Genomic DNA, 19,675 nt, shown 5'->3' on the forward strand with positions numbered 1-19,675 from the left:
GCATTTTCGTTCATCTTTTGATGATCCTCATCTGTTTTTAAATTTGCAAGAAAGTAATAGTACCGTTTCAAATGATAAAAGCTTACAGCAAAATAGGACAGGCACTGTACCTCCTACAAATGCTTGCTCAAGTGTAAAATATGCCACAGCCTGGAAGACTCACTGTTTGAGTTCTCCAACTTTGAATACACTTTCCGCCCACTCCCTTTCCATGCCCGCCATCTCCCTTCCATCCCTCCAACTGGCCCTTAACTCCAGCTACTGGCTAGATTCATTCCTGCTGTCAATCGACCCGGTCATACTTACCACCTGTATTCACTTATCGTTACCTCACCATTCTGTCCCTCTCCCCACCTATAACCCTTCCCAACCTTCTTCCCCCCCCCCCGCCCCCCCAATCTCCATTGTATCGGCAGCTCCCCCTATCCGCACCTCCATTGCCAAAGGGTTATATTCAAGACATCGACTTCTCCACCTCCTGATGCTGCCTGGCTTGCTGTGTTCTTCTGCTTGTATGCTTTGGATTCTAGCATCTGCAGTTTTCTTTCACCGAAAATATCTTTGAATTATTAAGCAATTACTCTTAATACATTTTTCTAACAATGATCATGCACTTATAATCTAATCAAAATAGTCCCAACTAGACTATCAAAATGGTTCTGAAATTTAATAATGGAAATATTCAGAATAAAATAATTAATTCCTGCAGTGTCCATGACTGAAAGGTTTTAGATTGCTTGTTGGGTCCCTCTAGTGTTGTAACTGAGTACTGCAGAATTGTAGCAATGTCCAGCCCACATCAGTCACCTGACCAAGCAGACATTGTAGAATTTTGATCTAGCTGTGACTTTAAGATTTGGTGAAAAAAGTCAGTTATAGATACACAGGTGTCACTCTGTGGTATTTTGATAAAGTTAAAAATCACACAACACGAGGTTATAGTCCAGCCGATTTATTTGGAAGTACAGGCACACAGTGCTTTATCTGAAATCTTTGGGGCCAGTTATTTTTCAGAATCGGAATAAATGACATTATCACAGTGAAATAAAAAAAGTTACCTAACAGCAGATGCACGTGTGAATAGTATGAGTGCTGATACACAATTGATGCGTGTCAGTGCTGGGCCACGCCGCCATGTAACATCTGAGTGATGTGGTTCAGGTGGGTGTGAAGTTGGGTCTCCTGAAATAGTCATAGAGATGTACAGCATGGAAATAGACTCTTCGGTCCAACCCGTCCATGCCGACCAGATATCCCAACCCAACCCAATCTGGTCCCACCTGTCAGCACCCGGCCCATATCCGAACGAGGCTCCGCTCTGCACAAATAAGATTTCAGCGCTTTTCAGATTTTGGAATTTCGAATAAAGGATTGTGTACCTGTACGTCTTTCAGAGAGCTACTCCTTCTAGCTAGCTACCTGACGAAAGAGCAGTGCTCCAAAAGGTTGTACAGAACAATCTGTCTGAACATGTCCCGATAATCGAAGTTCCTCTGTAAATGAAAAATTTGCTCAATTCACTTGCAAATAAAATCAATGACTGAATCTCCGTCACTCTCTAGGAAAGAGCTTACCGAAGACTATTGACCCTCTGACAGGATTGAAGTTTCTCTGCAACTCTGTGTTAAATGGGAATCTGTTTTTGACATTACTTGTTCATTAAAGTCTTGGGAGAAAAAGAAAATTTTGAGCACGTGACCTCTAGTGCTTTGATAGAAAACATTATATATATTTATTTTGAGTGGTGTTTTCTTTTTGCAGATAATGCATTATCTTGGTCAGTATATAATGTTAAAGCAACTCTATGACCAACAGCAACAGCACATTGTACATTGTGGAAACGATGCTCTCGGTAAAGTATTTGGAGTCCAGAGCTTCTCTGTTAAAGATCCAAGGTAAAAACATTTTGACTTTTACCACTCTTTCATTATCATTCTCTGGAATGCACCTAGATTATTTTGAAGAATGATCCAATGTTATGTTTTAGCTTGACCATGAAAGTTCTATTGTGCCAACTGGTAAGCTAATTTGAGCTGTGGTCCTTTTAGAATTCAGTCCAACTCTTTTTTTTAAATTGAAGTTGGATTGATTTGCTTATAGTTTTATTGTCTGTATAATATAAATCCAAGTGCTTTTGCCACTGTTTAAAAAATTTCCATGGCTGCATGTTGAATACAACCTGAACTAATGAACTTGTGCCACTTACACTGTAAGTACAACCTGGCAAGGTGGCAGTGCGTTGAGCTCTAAGCTCGTTCAAGGGAAAAATCATCCAATACATATTTTCAAACCCATTTTGTATCAGTAGTGAATTGATTAACTTTAATTTATACGAATCTTTCTTTACCAACAACAATAACTCTCTAACCTGTACGTAAGAAATAGGACCAGGCGTAGGCCATTTGGCCCCTCAAGCCTATCCCACCATTAACAAAAATCACGGCTGTTTTGCCCAGGTCCCAACTCCTTTTTGTGGTAGCTTGTCATCACTTTCAACTCCGATATTTCAAAAATCTCTTACTTTCCCCTCTCAATATATTTGAGAGAGTGTTCTAGACATTCTGTACCCTTTAGGAGCAAAAATTCTTTTGCAATTCTATTTTAAATGAGTGCTGTCTCGTTCGAGAATCTCTTAATAGCTGAAACATTTTCTCAACTTCTACCCGATTGTAAAGCCCTTGGTGTTTTATTTTTCAATAAGAGCACCCCTTATTGTTCTGAACTCCTAATGAATAAAGGTCCAGTCTGTTTAGCCATTCTTAAGGAGTCAACCCTGTCATGCCAGGAATTAGCCTAGTGAATCTTTTGTTTTATAGTGCCACCAATGCCAGTGCATACTTTTTTAAATACAGAGATCCAAGGAAAACACGTTACTCTGTGTGTAATCTTACAATTGTAACAACCCCTAGCAATAAAGACTAACATTTATTATGCTATCTTAATTATTTGCTTGCTAATTTTTTGTTTCATGAATTGAGATCTCTTTCTTGAGCATTTTTAACATCCCTCGCTGTTTAAATTTTGGTTTGCCTTCTGATTTTTTTTCCTACAATGCATGACATCACTGTTTCCTACATTAAACTCCATCTGCCAAGTTTTTGCCTCTCATTCACCCTATTTATATCCCATTGCAGCTTCCGTATGTTCTCATCACAACATACCCGTCTACCTATTTGTATCTTGTCAGTAGATACACAACAGTCTGTGTCCCTCCTCCATCTCATAAATATAGATGGTTAAAACATTGAGCTCCTAGGAATGATCCTTGTGGTATTCCACTAGTTATAACATTTTAACTGGAAAAAGACCCATTAATCTAGAAGCTGTTTTCTGTGTGTTAACCAATCCTCAACACTCGTACAATGCCCCCAAAACTCTGGACTCCTGTTTTGAACTCTACTTTTATATTCTCAAAGAACTCTAGCAAATTTTTCAAATGTCATTTCCCTTTCACAAAGTCATGTTGACTCTGTTTGGTTGCATTAAACTTTTCAAAATGTGAATCTAGCATCTTCCTAAGAATACACGTTTGGCTAACTGGCCTATGCTTTCCTGCTTTCTGTCTCCCTTCTCCCTCCTTGAACAGGAGCTCTCCTGCAATCTAGTGAGTCCTGGAATATTTCAACCAATTCTCCACTATTTATACAGTCATTTCCTTAGATGCAGATCATCAGCTCCTGAAAACTTTTATTAGTTTGTTCATTGCAATAAAGAGCTTTGTAAGATTTTTCCTCCTATACTTATTGCACCCTGTTTCTGTTTTTGTTGGAATGTGATGAAAAAATATTTGTTTAAATTATCTGCTAATTCCCTGTTCTATTATGAATTTCTCAGTTGTGCCCTCCAAGGGTTTCGCACATACTTGATGAACTCTTTTTACATACCTGTAGGAACTCTAACTCTTTTCATACTTGCAAATTTACTTTCATAATCAATTTTATCCATTTCTAATATATTACTAGTCATCTGTTGCTGGTTCCCAAAAATATTCCAGTTCTTTAGTCAACCACTAGCTTTATGCCACTTTGTACACTTTAGCTTTTGACTTAGATTTTCTCGTTGACTACCTTTATTAAATGCAGGTGGTTCATCTTTCTCATTGAATCTTCCTTTGGGCCTGAATAAATTTTTCCAATATTTCTTGATTTGTAGCTTGTCCATAAATGAGGAATTCCTCAGGAGGCTGTAAATGACTCCCATCCATGACTACTTCCCATTATTATTATGTATTTAACCGAAACTGATTCTACACAATCTTTGTGTTGATACCTTCTTTTCAACAATAAAACTACCTATCTCTTCCTTTTTTGCCTATTTCTATAGAATGCAAATACCTTTTTATTTATTCGTTCTTGGGATGTAGGTATAGCTGGCAAGGCTAGCATTTATTCCCCATCCCTAATTGTCCAGAAGGCAGTTTAATGTCAACCACACGCTGTGGGTCTGGACACGCATGTAGGCCAGGCCAGGTATGGATGATAATTTCTTTCCCTAAAAGATATTAATGAACCACACAGGTCTTTGCTGAGAATTGGCATTGGTTTCATGGTAGTCATTAGACTTTTCGTTCCAGATATTGATTGAATTCAGATTCCACCATCTGTCATGGCTGGATTTAAACCATGGTCTCCAGAACATTACCTGGGTCTCTGGTTTGATAGTGTTATGACATGAGGTTTTACCCCCCCCCCCCCTGCCTATTTAAGTCAGCAACACCAAAATGATTTACCTTGTGTGGTAATCTGAGAGCCAAGAATTATTCCAGAAAGTAAAAAATAATTACTTTTTGGAAGTCTAACAGAGAATACTTAATTAACAACTGCAGGTATTTACAACTCCTTTCTCTAACCTGTCTTTTACTTTCCCTTCTACAATACTAGTCCGATAAAGCCCTTGATTAAGATTTACCAAAATATTCAAATTTCAAAATCAGCCAGCTGTCAAGTCTTCTCTTTGTATCTTCTTCTCTCTTTTGTTCTTCTTAGGAATTATGTTTCACAGGTCATTGATCGATAAAGGTACCTTGTAAGAGAGTTATTTTTCAGGCAGTCTGTACATGCTGGTGGCTTGGCCATTCTCCCCCAACTGTTCGTTTTTTTTTGGTTTTATACCGCAGGACATCGAATTGTTTCAATGCTGTTAATGTTGTCAAAATACCAAATTCAAACTTGATTGGAGTTTGTATTTTTGGGCCATAATTTAAACAGATTGCCCGAATTTGAATTTTCTTTTTGTCTCCAGGCAACCCAGCTAATCTAGCTGTTTGACCAAATGTTACATTTTAAATTTTCCACTACACTGTGTGTGCTGCTTTAAGCCCCTGCTGGCTTTCAACTCTCTTAAAGGTACAGTATCCCTCACCTTCATAAAAATAGTCACATGATAATACAACCAGGTCATTACTTGTTCTTGACTATTGAGCTCCCAGTCTTGGCCATCCTGTACCACATCTCATGTTCGTTTATTTCTGTTACAGCTGTCAACTTGTTTATGTCGTTACAAATGCTTCTTGCATTCAGATAAAGAATCCTGAGCTTGACGTTTGACCATTATCATTTACTCTGGAGTGCAGTAGAAATTAAAGCCAATGTATATTTTCAGTCGTTTCCAGTCATTCTTGGAGTATTCTTTGCATCTTCACTACCCTGCACCTCTGCTGTTGTTTTCTTCTATATCACCTTTCAATTGAATCCTCTTCCCTCCACACTTGCTCTCTGTCCTCTACCCACTGTAAGTGGACGAATGGTGACACACTGGTTAGCACTGCTGCCTTACAGCACCTGGGTTCAATTCCCGCCTCAGGCTGTCTATGTGGAGTTTGCATGTTGTCCCCGTGTCGAGTGGGTTTTCTCCGGGTGCTCCCGTTTCCTCCCACAGTCCAAAAATGTGCAGGTTAGGTGAATTGGCCATGCTAAATTGCCCGTAGTGTTAGGTGAAGGGTTAAATGTTAGGGGAATGGGTCTGGGTGGGTTGCTGTTCGGAGGTTCGATGGGGACTTGTTGGGCCGAAGGGCCTGTTCCACACTGTAAGTAATCTAGTCTAATCTAATTAATTAGTTGTACAATTTACTAGGATACTGGTCCCAGCATGAGTTCACTAGAACCTGTGCAAACAGAACAGCCTAGGGCTGATGCTTGTGCCCCGTGAATTAGAATTCATTTCTCCCACATCAGTCTTTGAGCCATACCTCTCTAATTTTTAACCTGTCCAATGCCAGTTTGCATGTGTGCACAGGGAGCACGAACCCTTTACCGACTGGACCAGAGTACTGGCTGAGGCACCTCTCAAATTATGTTTTGAATTTCCATGCGTCTCCTCCACAGTCACACCTTTCTGTTCCTGACAACAGATTAAGTTTAATATACTGAACAGTCACAAGGATGCGACTCCCTCTGAACCATAGTTTGTGGGTACCTCCCCTGTTTGTGTCTGTTGCTCAGATTCCAGTTCATCAGGTCTGTGCTGAGGTTCCTCTGGTCATTGTGACCACCACAGGGCGCAATGGCATCCACCAGATCCCATGTAATACAATTGCAGAACAGCATCTTCCCAGACTTTTCCATTTTAGTTTATGAGTACACTCAATTCTTTAAGTGAATTTTTGAAGTGTACTCTTGCAGCTGAAATACTTTTGCCTGATTTAAACACTCCAGCAATCAAAAGGCAAGAAGGAAATACTCACATAAACCCACCTTTTTGTCTCCTTACTCTAATGTCTCTTTGTTTTGATTTGAAGATGAATGTTCAGAAACTACATATCATGGAAATTTATTTGGTGAAAGACATCTTAATGTATTGCATGCATAAATGAATATATGTCTTGAGATTTAAATATGCTTATTCTCTTGCAGCCACTTGTATGGAATGCTTTCGAGGAACTTGAGAACTGCCAATTTTCAAGGTGTGTATATTAATTTAAATCTTTGTCCCTGCCGTATAGCACTTGTTTGAACTGCACTGCTGCAAAGTGAGGGAGGGAGGTGAAAGAGTACAAAAACTGGGGAAGGTAACCCCATGCAGTATTTTTTAAAAAGTGTTAGATAGTAAGTTCATCTGTTTCATGTGTTTATATCAGTACTCCAAATGAATATTACTTTGAAGGCTGAGAACTGTTACCAGTTGAAAGGAGAGAAGGAGGATAACACAACTTCTAAAGAACGTAATTTACAATGGTCTTCAACTATTTTTCAGGCTTCTGGAATGTCTTTTTAAAAAAAAAGAAATTGTACAAAGTTTTGTCATGTTACCATGGTTTTAATTGAGGTTTTTTAAAATTATGATCTAACTTCATCATTAAACTGTAATCTGCTTTTGAAGACAAATCACAGTGTAGGAATGTTGGACACTATGAATATGTAGGAAGGTTTAAAAAAACCGTGAACTGTACTTTGTTTGGAAGAATCAATTGAAATGTACAGAGTGAGGGATTTTTACTAAGGGTGTCTCGATAGCACGTTGAGCTGGTTGCGTTCTGAAGTACTGTACATGTGACAAGTGGTGAGAAAACTAATGGGACCCTCAATAATCAATTGCCCACAACAGTCTATTGGTCGCAATTGTTTCCTTTCATGCCTGCTCACAATCCTTTCTAGTGAAATGTTCTGCCTTCTGCCTCCAGTGAGTTGAGTGGAACCACTATTTTGCTAAATGAGATAGATTAAGAACACGTCTTGTCATTCAAATCTGGTTAGTCATGTGTACCATCAGCAGAGGAATTAGATTTTTTTTGCAGTCTGTAACTTTGTGACTTTGGTGTTTTTCTTGTTACTAATATTATTACTATTAAACCATAATTCATTGAAGAATGTAGGAAAACATGCCAGAATAGTACCAAGATTGAACCTAAAACAAGCAGTGAAGTGACCTCTCGAGGGTGTTTTTTAACAACATATCCAGTTGTGAATGACTAATGGAAGAAAAAAAACCACACAAACATTCCATCTTCAAATTATGGAGGACCTTAACATCTCAGTGCAAAAGACAAAGGCTGTAGCATTTGCAGCCATCTTCAGTCAGAACTTGTTGAATGAATGATCCATCTCTGCCACCTCCTGAATTTCTTACCATCACTGAAATCAGTGTTTAGCCAGTTTGAATCATTCAGATATCAAGATGGCTGGTTACAACCAAAGTTATGCACCCTGGCTATAGTGCTAAGGGCCTGTGTTCTGAAACATGCTACTGTATATAACTACTACATTGACAGCTGCCCAACCATGGAAGATTGCCCAGATATGTGTTCTCAACATAAAGGAGGATAGATAAATCAGTTATTGATTCATTCTGTTCTTGATGAGCAGCAGAGCATTGGAATGTGTCAGTAATTATGCTCTTGCACTCACTAATGTTCAACTTAGGTTTGCTAGATCTGCTTGGCTCTAAGTCTTACAACACCTTTGGGACAAAAATGGCAAGAAGCGAAGTGAAAGTAACTGCCTTTGATGTCAAGAAGGCATTTGACCAAGAGTGGCATCAAGGAGCACAAGTGAAGTTAGGGAGCGGTTTGCAGTTGTGATGAAAGCCGTTGGGCGTGGCACATGGGTAGATGCTTGTAGTTGTTGGAGACTAATCACCTCAACTGTGGGGCATCACTGTGATGTTTCCCTGAGAGTGTCTTCATCTGAACCATTGGCAACTGCTTCATGATCACTCTCCATCCTAAAGTCAGAAATGGGAACATTCTCTATCCGGTGTTCAGTTCCATGCGCAATTTCTAATATAATGGAGCAGTCACCTTCTGCATTTAGCTAAGGCTGAGACAGAAGTCGAGCTTTGACAACTAGCATTCATGCCACACAAGTACCAGATAATCATCTCCAACTAGCCATTTTCCTTGAAATTCAGTGGGATTGTATTGACCAGAAGCTAAACTGAAGCAGCTCCACATGTACTGTGGCTACAAGAAAGCATCAGAGGTTTGTATACTGCAAAGAGTGACTTGCTTGAACCATGAAGTCTGACCATTGTCTAAACTGCACCATTCAGAAATATAATGTAGCATTTCGCAGCTGAATGCTTGAATGTAGCTCTTGTAACATTTGAGTTCAGCACCACATTGACCAACTAAATCAACAATTCCCTCCAATAACTGTGCGTTGGATCTGCAAGATGATTGCGGAAACCTTTTGCAGCCTCTTCTCTAGTACCTCCAAATGTATAAGAATAAGTGATGCATGGGAAGACCACACCCCCCAAGTTGCATGTCATTCTTCCAAGACATCGTCAGAACCCTGAAATTGCCTACTAGCACTGTTGGGAGTACTTTTACCACACAGGCTGCATTGCTTCAAGAACGCTGCTCCACTAATTAAGGAGAGGAAAAAATAAGATTAGGCCTGGCCAAACAATGAATAATGGTTTCAAAGTTGCTGGACATTTTGCTTTACTCCACTATTGTGTTTTGGAAAATTGTATATTGCTCTTTGTCTTCCCGGGTATTATGGTGCATGTGCGTATGTGTATATAACATGATCATTAAACTCAATGTTGAAATTGCCCTGTGACCCAGAAAGTGAAGTTTTGCTGTGAAGTCACACGTGAATGAGTGCTGGGTCTGATTTAATCTGCCCATTCTGACCTCTCCACGAAAATGTTCGCTAGAATTCGTGATCAAGGTTTGGGGGAAAGGCAATAATTTGACATTAGCCAATGTGGCTTATTTCAAAAGCTGGTGAGGACACAATGAAGCGAATGGTCCCTTTCTGCACTTGAACAATTCTACAATTCTATAACCAATTAAAATATTTTTGCATTTAATGAAATAATTTACTTTGATAAATTTCTCAATAAGTGGGCCTGAATCCAGTCTTGGCCAGATAGATAATTAGAAGAGAGATCAATTAATCTTCATTTGCACATCTGCCAACTAACATGGTGTGCCATAAACCATGGATATGTCCCCTGCTTGGGAAAGGGGGAAGTATATGGCCTGGAAAGAGACTGGATCAAGACTAGAGAATGAAAACACTTGTAAAATCTTCTTATTATGTAGAATTAAAATTCAAAGCAATGTACATATTGATAATCTAAATGAAAGGTAACTACTGTTCAACCCAATCTGCTTGATCATGTAATTACACTTGCAAGTAGTTCGCTTGCATGTAAAGACGTCTGTTATCTATCGCTCCAGCTTATTATCCTTGGTTGTGTAAACTTCATCTATTCCTGAATGGGTCACTATTTGCAGTACCATAGGAGAGCAAATTGTTCAGCTGGGGTAATTGGAAAATTAACTATTTTCCTCAGCTTAAAAATTTTATAATTCAGTTGCTGAATTGTGTTAATGGCAATCATAATGCAAATCCTATTTGCCATGCAGGTGGGCCCGAGTATTTTTACACTGGAATGCAGAACTTTTCATTCTGAAGTAACGAATAGAATATTATTTATATTTCATCCCATCCTACCCTTTGGTTGTGTTTGTTGTCCTTGTAGGTACTTGCTGCCACCATGCTTCTTTCTCAAGCTGGCATACTTGTGCCAACCTAAGTTAGTGCTTTCATTTAAACTTCATGGACAGTTGACTTTGAAATGCTGTATGTCTGCAGTTTGGCATTGATCCAGTCAGTTGACTGACACACACACCCCCCACACTCCATTGCAATGTGCTGCAACTGGCAGTGTGGTCAAGAACTGCTGAAGCTCCTCTGAGTAGGGACAGGTGAGTTGGAATGTCAGCCAGTGCCTGAATATAAATTCCCAACTTTTTGATCTAGGGTGTGATGTGTGTTATTTTGCTGAATTCCATTTCAGCAAAATCTGTGGATTTACAAATTCTAATCCACAATCTGCCCACCTTGGGCAACTGCCTGTGTGGAGGTTGCACATTCTCCCCATGTCTGCATGAGTTTCCTCCCACATCCAAAGATGTCCAGGTTAGGTGAATTGGCCACGCTAAATTGCCTGTAGTGTTAGGTAGATTATTCAGGGGTAAATGTAGGGGAATGGGTCTGGATGGGTTGCTCTTCAGAAGGTCAGTGTGAACTTGTTGGGCCAAAGGGCCTGTTTCCACACTGTAGGGAATCTAATCTCAAAAGCAGATTTTTGGTAGGAATGTGCTTCTAAGCATACATAAGGAATAAAAGAGCTTCAGAAGGTAGATTAACCTTCAGGCCACTTGTTATTTTTCATGCCACTTTTATGTTTTCTGAATTGCAAGGCTTAGTAGATGCCGATGATATTAGAGTTTCAACAAGGTTTGCAACCAGGCATTGAAATGGGAGAAAAATTGTACCAAACACTCTTCCATAGAAGCTTGTCTACTTGAATGAAATTTTACAATGCAAAGGGTACAATCCCAGGATCCTAAAAGAGATGGCGGGAGAAATAGCAAGTGCACTGGTGGTAATTTTCCAAAGTTCAGCGGAATGGAAAACAGCAAATGTGATGCCACTGTTTAAAAAGAGAGGTAGACAAAAGATGGGGAATTATATACTGGTTAACAACTTCTGTAGTGGGAAAGATGCTTGAGTCTATTATCAAGGGAGAAATAGCAAGGCATCTCGATAGAAATTCTTCCTTTTGGGCAGACACAATATGGATTCATGAAGGACAGGTCATGCTTAACAAATGTTTTGGAATTCTGTGAAGACATTATGAACAAGGTGGACAACGGGGTCCCAGTGGATGTGGTGTACCTAGATTTCCAAAAGGCCTTTGACAAGGTGCTACACAAATCTGCTGCAAAGGATAAGGATGCATGGTGTTACGGGTAAAGTATTAGCATGAATAGCGGATTGGTTGACTAACAGGAAACAAAGAGTGGGATAAATGAGTACTATTCTAGCTAGTAATCAGTGACTAGTGGTGTGCCTCAGGGATTGGTGTTGGGACTACAATTAATATAGATAATTTGGAGTGGGGACCACGTGTAGGGTGTGAAAGTTTGCAGATGACACGAAAATGAGTGGCAGAGCAAAGTGTGCAGAGGAATATGTATACATCGAGTGGACAAAGGTCTGGCTGATGGAATACAATGTTAATAAATGTGAAGACATCTGTTTCGGTAGGTGCGACAGTAAAAAGGATTATTAATTGAATGGTAAAATGTTGCAGCATGCTGCAATGCAGAGGGACCCTGGGTGTCTTGTGCATGAACCACAGAAGATTGGTCTGCAGGTACAGCAAGTAATTAGGAAAGTAAGTGGAATTTTGTCCTTCATTGCTAAAGAGGTGGAGTTTAAAAGTAAGGAGCTAATGTTGTATAGGGTGCTAGTGAGACCACACGTGGAGTACTGTGCGCAATTTTGATCTCCTTACTTGAGAAAGGATGTACTGGCACTGGAGGATGTGCAGATGTGGTTCACGAGATTGATTCTGGAGTTGAGGGGATTGGCTTATGAGGAGAGACGGAGTAGACTGGGATTATATTCATTGGAATTCAGAAGAATGAGGGGGAATCTTTCAGAAACGAGCAAAATTATGAAAGGAATAGATAAGAAAGAAGTAGAGAGAATGTTTCCACTGACAGGTGAAACTAGGACAAGAGGGCACAGCCTCAAGATTAGAGGGAGCAGATTTAGGACTGAATTAGAAGGAATTTCACCCAGAGGGTTGTAAATCTATGGAATTCTTTGCCAAGTGAAGTAGTTAACACTACTTTAGTAAACGTTTTTAAAGCTAAGATTTCCTTTTGAAAAATAAAAGAATTAAGGGATATGGTGAGAGCACGGTTAACTGGATCCGAGTCTGTGAAAAGATCAGCCATGATCTGATTGAATGGTAGAGCAGACTTGAAGGGCTGGGCGGTCTACTCCTGCACCTCATTCTTATGTTCTTAATGCAACTCATGAGTTGTATTTCTGTCAATAGATGTGCAGTTATGCCCATGAAATTGTGGATGAGCAACAGTTAGTTTAGTTTTTTTAACCAATAGCCAATCAATTGGATGCATAGTATATTGTGACATTTAGGAATTTAAATATTGAACATGTGTATAATTAAAGTGTCAGTTTCAAATGTTAGGTTATGGAGAAAAACTCTTGCATTTCACTATGCTATTTTGTCCAGATTTCTCTTAAGAAAAGACTTCAGTAGTGTAGAATAAAATCTCTTCGGAATTTTCACTTGTATATTTGTACTAAAATATTTCTTTAATCTTCACATTAACTATGAATCTGTGCTGCCATGCCTTCCACTGGGCAGATTTCTGTGTAATGGAGCATTGGAATGAGAGGAGGACACTAACAAGGACAACTAATCCTGCTTTCTCTTTTGAAACCAGTGACCAGAGGTTGAGTGATAACACGCAGTGAATACCAAATGATTGTTTTGAGAATGGTTAATATTGGGGAAGGTGTTCTTTTTCTCTTTTACCTGCAATGCAGATGCTGCACAGACTGGCACACTTGTAAAGGATACGAAATGCCTGCCTATGAGGGAAGATCGTCTGAAGGTAAACTACTGTGTGATTTGTTTTGTACAGAGTGGCCCCGTCTCTGTACTTCCTGTCTGAGTGTGATCTCATCAAAGCTCAGGCGGGTGGGACAGAGTCTTCTTCTCTGTTTTTCCAGAGTTCTCTTCTCTGTCTGTTGAAGGATGTAGCACCTTCTTCTCTGTTCACTTGATTCAATTGTGGAAGATGGCAGAAATGAATAAGGTCCTGTAAACCAAGAAATATTGTTTTTGAAAAGTGCCATTTTGTTTCTTAGTCCTCTTTTTATGAGTAGGTGGAAAAGGGTTATTTTGATAGTATGGTAATGTCATGTGCAATGTATATTATGTTGCAGCACCAACCAATGACAACATGTAATTTGGTAAAGTGCTGCCACCGATCCACCGATCCACCTTTCCTTACTGAGTCTAGGAGCCTATTTAATTAGCAGTGGTATAGGGTAAACCATTATTGAGTCTTCATGAGAAAAGGAACTTTGCTTGACAGGATGTACTTTATACCATGGTAGCAATGGCTACAAGTTGCATTGACCATTTTGGCATAAAAGTAGAGGGCAGAGATGACACGTTGATCTTCATTGATACCTTGTGCTGCACTGTTTCCTTGCTACCTAAAGACTGTGTGACATTACCAAAGTGGAGTTTAATGCAGCTTCAGCACTTAAATCTTTTAGAATATAACCTTGTAAAACACAATAAAGTTATCCCCCCTTCCATTTACTAGACTAGGTATATATTTTGTGATATTTTGCAATACACTGTCATTAATAGTTCATTTTTGTGCCATATAGTGTTTGCATCAGGGGCATAGAATATAGTTTCTCTTTGGTTGTCACTGTCCTAGAATATCTGGGAAAAATTCTTTCATAAGAAAAGTTTGTTATTAGCTTTTGTAATTATCTTTTGTAATTTTCTAATTACTTACATTCCAATAAACGCTGGCCAATTTCTTATAATATCAGCTTTTTGTTTTTGTGCAAACATGTGCATTTGATTCTCTATTTGTCAGTGCAAACTGAAAGCTTACTGTTTGGAAAAATATAAAGCTATTTTCATAAAATGTTACTTCATATGGGCCTACTTTTTTTTTTGCAGTGCAGACAAACGTCTCGAATAATTATAACTGTAGCCACTAATTTTTATTTCGCTATTTATATCCTTGGCTCTCCTACCCTTTCAACTCTGATCCATTTGAAGTGACTTTGGCAATTGTTTTGCACCTACTGGAATATTTAATAAACCATTAGCGCACAATTTTGTTTTATGCATATCCGTAGAGAGAAACCATTTATCATATTTTCTCTGGCTTCAGAATTTGACTCCATAATTAAAATCTTCTGTTTCGAAGAATTGTGAGCATGTTTAGCCTGGGTTCTGCCTTTTCTTTTATCGACACAAAGGACGGTGACTTAGTCGAACTGCTACATCCTATTCACAACTAAAAGATAACCATATAAACATTTGCTCCTTACTCTGTCTTCCCTAAACAGTGCCCTGCATTAGGGGAACTTAGTGAAGAAGAAATAACTGCCTGGAACCTCCCAACTTCAGCTACCTCACATTTAAAACGAAAGAACTCTGAATCAGGTGAGTGCTAAATTTATAATGGGTTAAGATTTAAAGGATGCTTTGTATTTTATCTAGTCAGTTTATTGTATGTGTCTCAAATGCAACAAATTACTTTTGGAGTGCAATTCCTCACAGAGCACAAGTCCTTGAATGAGGCTTGAATGCACTTGCAGATTCAAAGGTAAGCGTGCTACAAATGGAGACACGTTATGTGTAAAATATCTAAGTAAACTATCCTTTCGCTGTCTGTTCATTCTTGCCGATAACCTGTTGTCACATTTCTAAAATGTGAAGTGAAAGGTTCAGGATGGCTCTCATGCAGAGTTCAAACCGAAAGTCCAGCAATTAATTATATTTGTATGCTGATTGTGAATTACACCAGTTACCTTTTTCTAGACCATCACCTTTCACTAAAATCAGTATGGTTGTCTGCTTTTCTCATTTGCTCTTTACGTGGGGTTTAAATCATGTGAAAAACTACTAGGACTCTGACACAACAGTCCCAGGATTGTGCAGTCTTGATGTATTAAGTGCAATCACTAGCAGAAACTTTTATGTAATCTGCAGTAACTATCAAGCTTGTGTCCCTGATGAATGCTAGTGTTGAACTTACTCATTGCTAATACCAAAGGTTTTGTACCAAGTATTTGGCACTAAGAACCCCTCTGCCAGATATAACATAGAAACTAAATGCTGTTATCTCCACTCTGTCCCAGAAATTCTTGGTCTGGATCTGAGAAATACTTTTGTTTATGTGACCTCTCCCTGCTGCTATTTCTGAGGAAGTCATCTTGGAACTGCTCTGGCCCTGTGCAGCTAGAGCATGATCAAGATTTGTTCCTTTCATTCTTATTGCTTAGTTTTTTTCGAACAATATTCCTGAACCATGTGGATTTTCTTATGGAATTCTCTTGTTTATTTCTAGGACAGAAACTGAATGCTCAAAATTCAATGAGCAGAGTTTTGGAAAATGTTTGTGTTTAATTTTGTTAGATGAGTCTGTGACGGATGATCAATCCGAATGTCAAGCCAAAGATAGTATTTCTGGTCTTTGGGATGCCGCTGCGCTGCCATGGTGGTTTATTACAAGTTTGCGTTCAAACTATGGGAGTCGAAAGAGTGGATCAACTGATATCTGCAGCAACCAGGTGATGTGATTTTTAAAAAAAAGTTAGAACTTAAATTTGGTTTTATTTTATTGTATTCACGTGTACCTAAGTACAGTGAAATGTTTTTTTGTTTTGCTAGCAGTACGGGCAGATCATAGCAAAGAACGATATACAGCTCATAGAGTATTTAGAGTGACGCACACAAGGTTGTGGCTGCACAGGAGGTGCACAAAGAAAGATCAACATTATTTGAAGTTAGTGGTCTGTTCAGCAATCTAATAACAGTAAGGAAGAAGCTGTTCTTGAACCTTTTGGTGCATGTGTTCAAGCTTCTCTATCTCCTGCCTGATGTAAATGCTCTTTAAACCTTTTCCATTTTTTTTACATGCTAAAAAACATTTCCCGAGGAGTTGGGCAGGCAAACTGGCAGCATAATTCAGGCAAAAAGAAACAACCTGGGACTGAGATCCAAAACTGTGAATGTGTAGACAAGTCTACCTTCTGTTACCCTGGTTGATATACCTTGTTATTCACACCCAGCACTTACCCCTAATTGTCTTGGTTCCTAGTTCACCTATAAGCTTCCCCTTGGTCAACAGTCTGTATTGAGATGGTAATTGCTTGAGATTAAAGGTGATAAAACAAGATGTGTGTTAATTGTGTATGGGACCAACTAGTCAGTGCTTCTGATTGGCTAACTTGTTTTTAAAAATGTGGATTCTTCAGGTCTTGACAGTGTCCTTTCCTCTGGATTTGGGGTCCTGGTCTGAGTGCATCTGTTTTTTAAAAAAAAAACACAACAAAATTGAAATATAAAGGTCACTTGTGACTCAGTGGTGGCGTACCCACCTGTGAGTCAAACTGCCCAGGTTCAAGTTCCACCTGCTCCAGAGGTGTGTTAGCATAGCTGAACAGGTTGATCAAGATGTCTATGAAGTAAAGTTTCAATGAAAACTTAAATAAATTAGCTTAAAATAATCCCCTCTGACAATAACAAAGGATGCTACCAATGTGCCACAAGCATCCACTGAGATCATCTATTCATTTGTCAAGGAAAATAATTATCTTGTTTCTTAATTCCCCTACAAACTTGCACTTGGTGAGCAGCCTATATTGCAACAGCTGAGGGTGGAATCGGGTGAAGTTGGTGTCATGTACATAGACCACAGTTGATAATTGGGTGGGTTTAATCGAAGGATGGAGAATTAAAGTAACATGAAGAAGGATTGACGTGGTAGTCATAGATGAAATCTGTAACTTTGAAAATGGGATGGAATTTCTATTGTGCAGGGCATCAGCTTCTTGGACTAAAGTGCTGAGTTTTGGTGAGAAGTTGGTTTGTTACATGGTCAGGGCTGGAGTATTGAGAAGACCATGAGCAACAGGACGTGTTGAAGCTATTGAGTAAGGTCTATGAATTGCTTTTGATGTTAGAGGTGATTTTGAAAGTAGCAGTTGGAGAAGATGGTTTACTATTGAATGTCATGTTGTCTTTACTGTTGAGTGTTCTTATGGGTTGTTATGGTAATGTGGCCACAGAGAATATGATGAGGTATTAAGGTTTTCGTGCTGGAACCAGTCTGCCCTTGAACGTTGTATATTTGAGCCTTCATCCCATCAGAAGGCACTCTGGCACCATGTGTAAACCACAGTATCCATGACTATGACTCTTATTACCAAGAATTAAACTTTGCAGTTAGCAGTGCAGCACTCATGAGTGACATCTGTAATGACTCTTAACACCAAATGGTGTTCCCAAGGCCTTACAAATAAGTTGTTTTGACTTCTACAACTGTTGGGGTAAGTGTATGCAGCATAAAATGTATATATCTAGTCAAGAAAGTGACTGAGCAAGCCACCAAAATTATTAGAGAAACTATCTCTCAAGTGAGCTCAGCTTGGAATCTTAGTCCATTGCTTTGAAGCTGATTGTAGTGCAGGTGGCAATTGTGAAACTTTTTTATAGAAATAGTTCCCATTTTCTGGCAGGCCGTTTTTGGTGCCAATGACAGGAGTAAGGTAGATATTTATTGAGATTTTGACTACTTCCTACCCTGGGTTTGAACAATGGAATTTGAGCTCATTTCTTTCATGGAACTCAACCAGATTGCTCAAGCAATCTGGAGTAGAGCCAGAAAGATGATAGATCCTCTTTTCAAAAAAAACCCTGCTCATACCCATTCCACTTAACCTATCTCATCCTCAAATCCTTAATTGCACCTGCTTGCCATAGGGCATAAGCTCTCCGGATGAAGAACTTAGGCTCAAAACGTAGACTGTCCTTGGATGCTGCCTGACTGGCTGTGCTTTTCCAGTGCTGCACTTTTTGACTCTGATCCCCAGCATCTGCAGTCCTCACTTTCTCTTGTTTGCTATAGGACAGACTTAAATAGCTAGTAAATGTCCTACAGAATACACAATGTGCCAAAAGATGGCATGTAAGATTATTTTATGTTGGCTAAATAAGATTGTGACATTAACACATTACCTTGATTCTTCAGGATATAGACACTGCCATTGTTTCTGACTCGACTGATGATCTGTGGTTTCTAAATGAACCTGCCAGTGATGAAGTAAATGTGGAAATCAAATTTGAGACAGTAGAAACAAAAGAAAAAGATCCTCGTGAGAACCAGAAAGGAGAGGAGGAAAAAAATACAGAATGCAAGGAGGTAGGTAAATATTGAAGGAGTCTAAAGTTACTTCTGGATGTATCAGTTTCCAGATGCATGTGTCTTCTCTGTGCTGCCTCATTCAGTGACATTTGAACTATGGCTGTCTGATTCCTGTAATTTAAAATGCTATTCAGTCATTGATTAAATGAGGACCAGATAAAAATTAATTTTTTTGACATCCTTTGAAATTAGTTGGTTCAGTTTTTTTTGTGTGGAAGACAGAGGCCATCAGAAATAAGACCAAAAGGCAGATAGCTAATTATCATGTTTTATCAGAAGTAATGAATTGGAAAACCCTACTCACTTACATGTGCTTATATTGCTGGAAACATAAAAAGACAAGGCTATTGTAATATATTTTTAGCAATGTGCAGTTTGATCTCAAAAGTACAATATTTGTGTAAAATGGCCAGTTAATGTTGTAGACTTGATAATAATGGCAAAGACTTTTTTTTACCCTGGTCATTGTCTGTCTCAGGTTAAAAAATGCTCTTTCCTGACAGGAGAAGAACGTTGAATACAGTCTTTGGGGTTTGGAGTCGAAACTAGTCCAAATAGATGTCATAAAAGTCTCTTCTCTGAAGGCTCTTAACTTCACAAGAGAAATTTTGAGCTTGTGGGCAATTGACTGAGTTAAATGCCCTGAATTTAGCGTAAATTGCTTTCAATTCAACAAGCTCGGTCATAGAAAACGCAAGATTTGTGGGGTGATTTTGCTCAGGTGTAGTATGGCAGCACTTAATTGAAGTCAATATCATCAGGTGCACTTAGTCAGGGCTAAAGTGCATGTAACCTGTTATAAATGACTCAGAAGTGCTTAATACTGTCACTGGGTTAAAAAAATAAATTCACAACATCTTATCATTCTTCACCGTGAATGCGAAAAGTTGGTAGTCCTAACCTGCAAAGTAGCAAGGTAAGAATCGCTGT

General features: G+C 39.0%; 1 protein-coding gene across 1 annotated transcript in view; it reads left to right on the forward strand.

The window, feature by feature from the left end:
- The window catches only part of mdm4 (MDM4 regulator of p53), a 53,401-nt gene that overhangs the window by 22,269 nt on the left and 11,457 nt on the right, over positions 1-19,675 (forward strand). Inside the window, exons 4-9 of the mRNA XM_060845397.1 lie at positions 1,762-1,895; positions 6,852-6,901; positions 13,326-13,393; positions 14,883-14,979; positions 15,955-16,109; positions 18,572-18,742. Of these exons, the coding sequence (XP_060701380.1) occupies positions 1,762-1,895; positions 6,852-6,901; positions 13,326-13,393; positions 14,883-14,979; positions 15,955-16,109; positions 18,572-18,742 (675 nt within the window). The remainder of the gene's footprint in view (positions 1-1,761; positions 1,896-6,851; positions 6,902-13,325; positions 13,394-14,882; positions 14,980-15,954; positions 16,110-18,571; positions 18,743-19,675) is intronic.

This window comes from Hemiscyllium ocellatum, chromosome 26 (assembly GCF_020745735.1).
Source record: "Hemiscyllium ocellatum isolate sHemOce1 chromosome 26, sHemOce1.pat.X.cur, whole genome shotgun sequence".
Taxonomy (NCBI): domain Eukaryota; kingdom Metazoa; phylum Chordata; class Chondrichthyes; order Orectolobiformes; family Hemiscylliidae; genus Hemiscyllium; species Hemiscyllium ocellatum.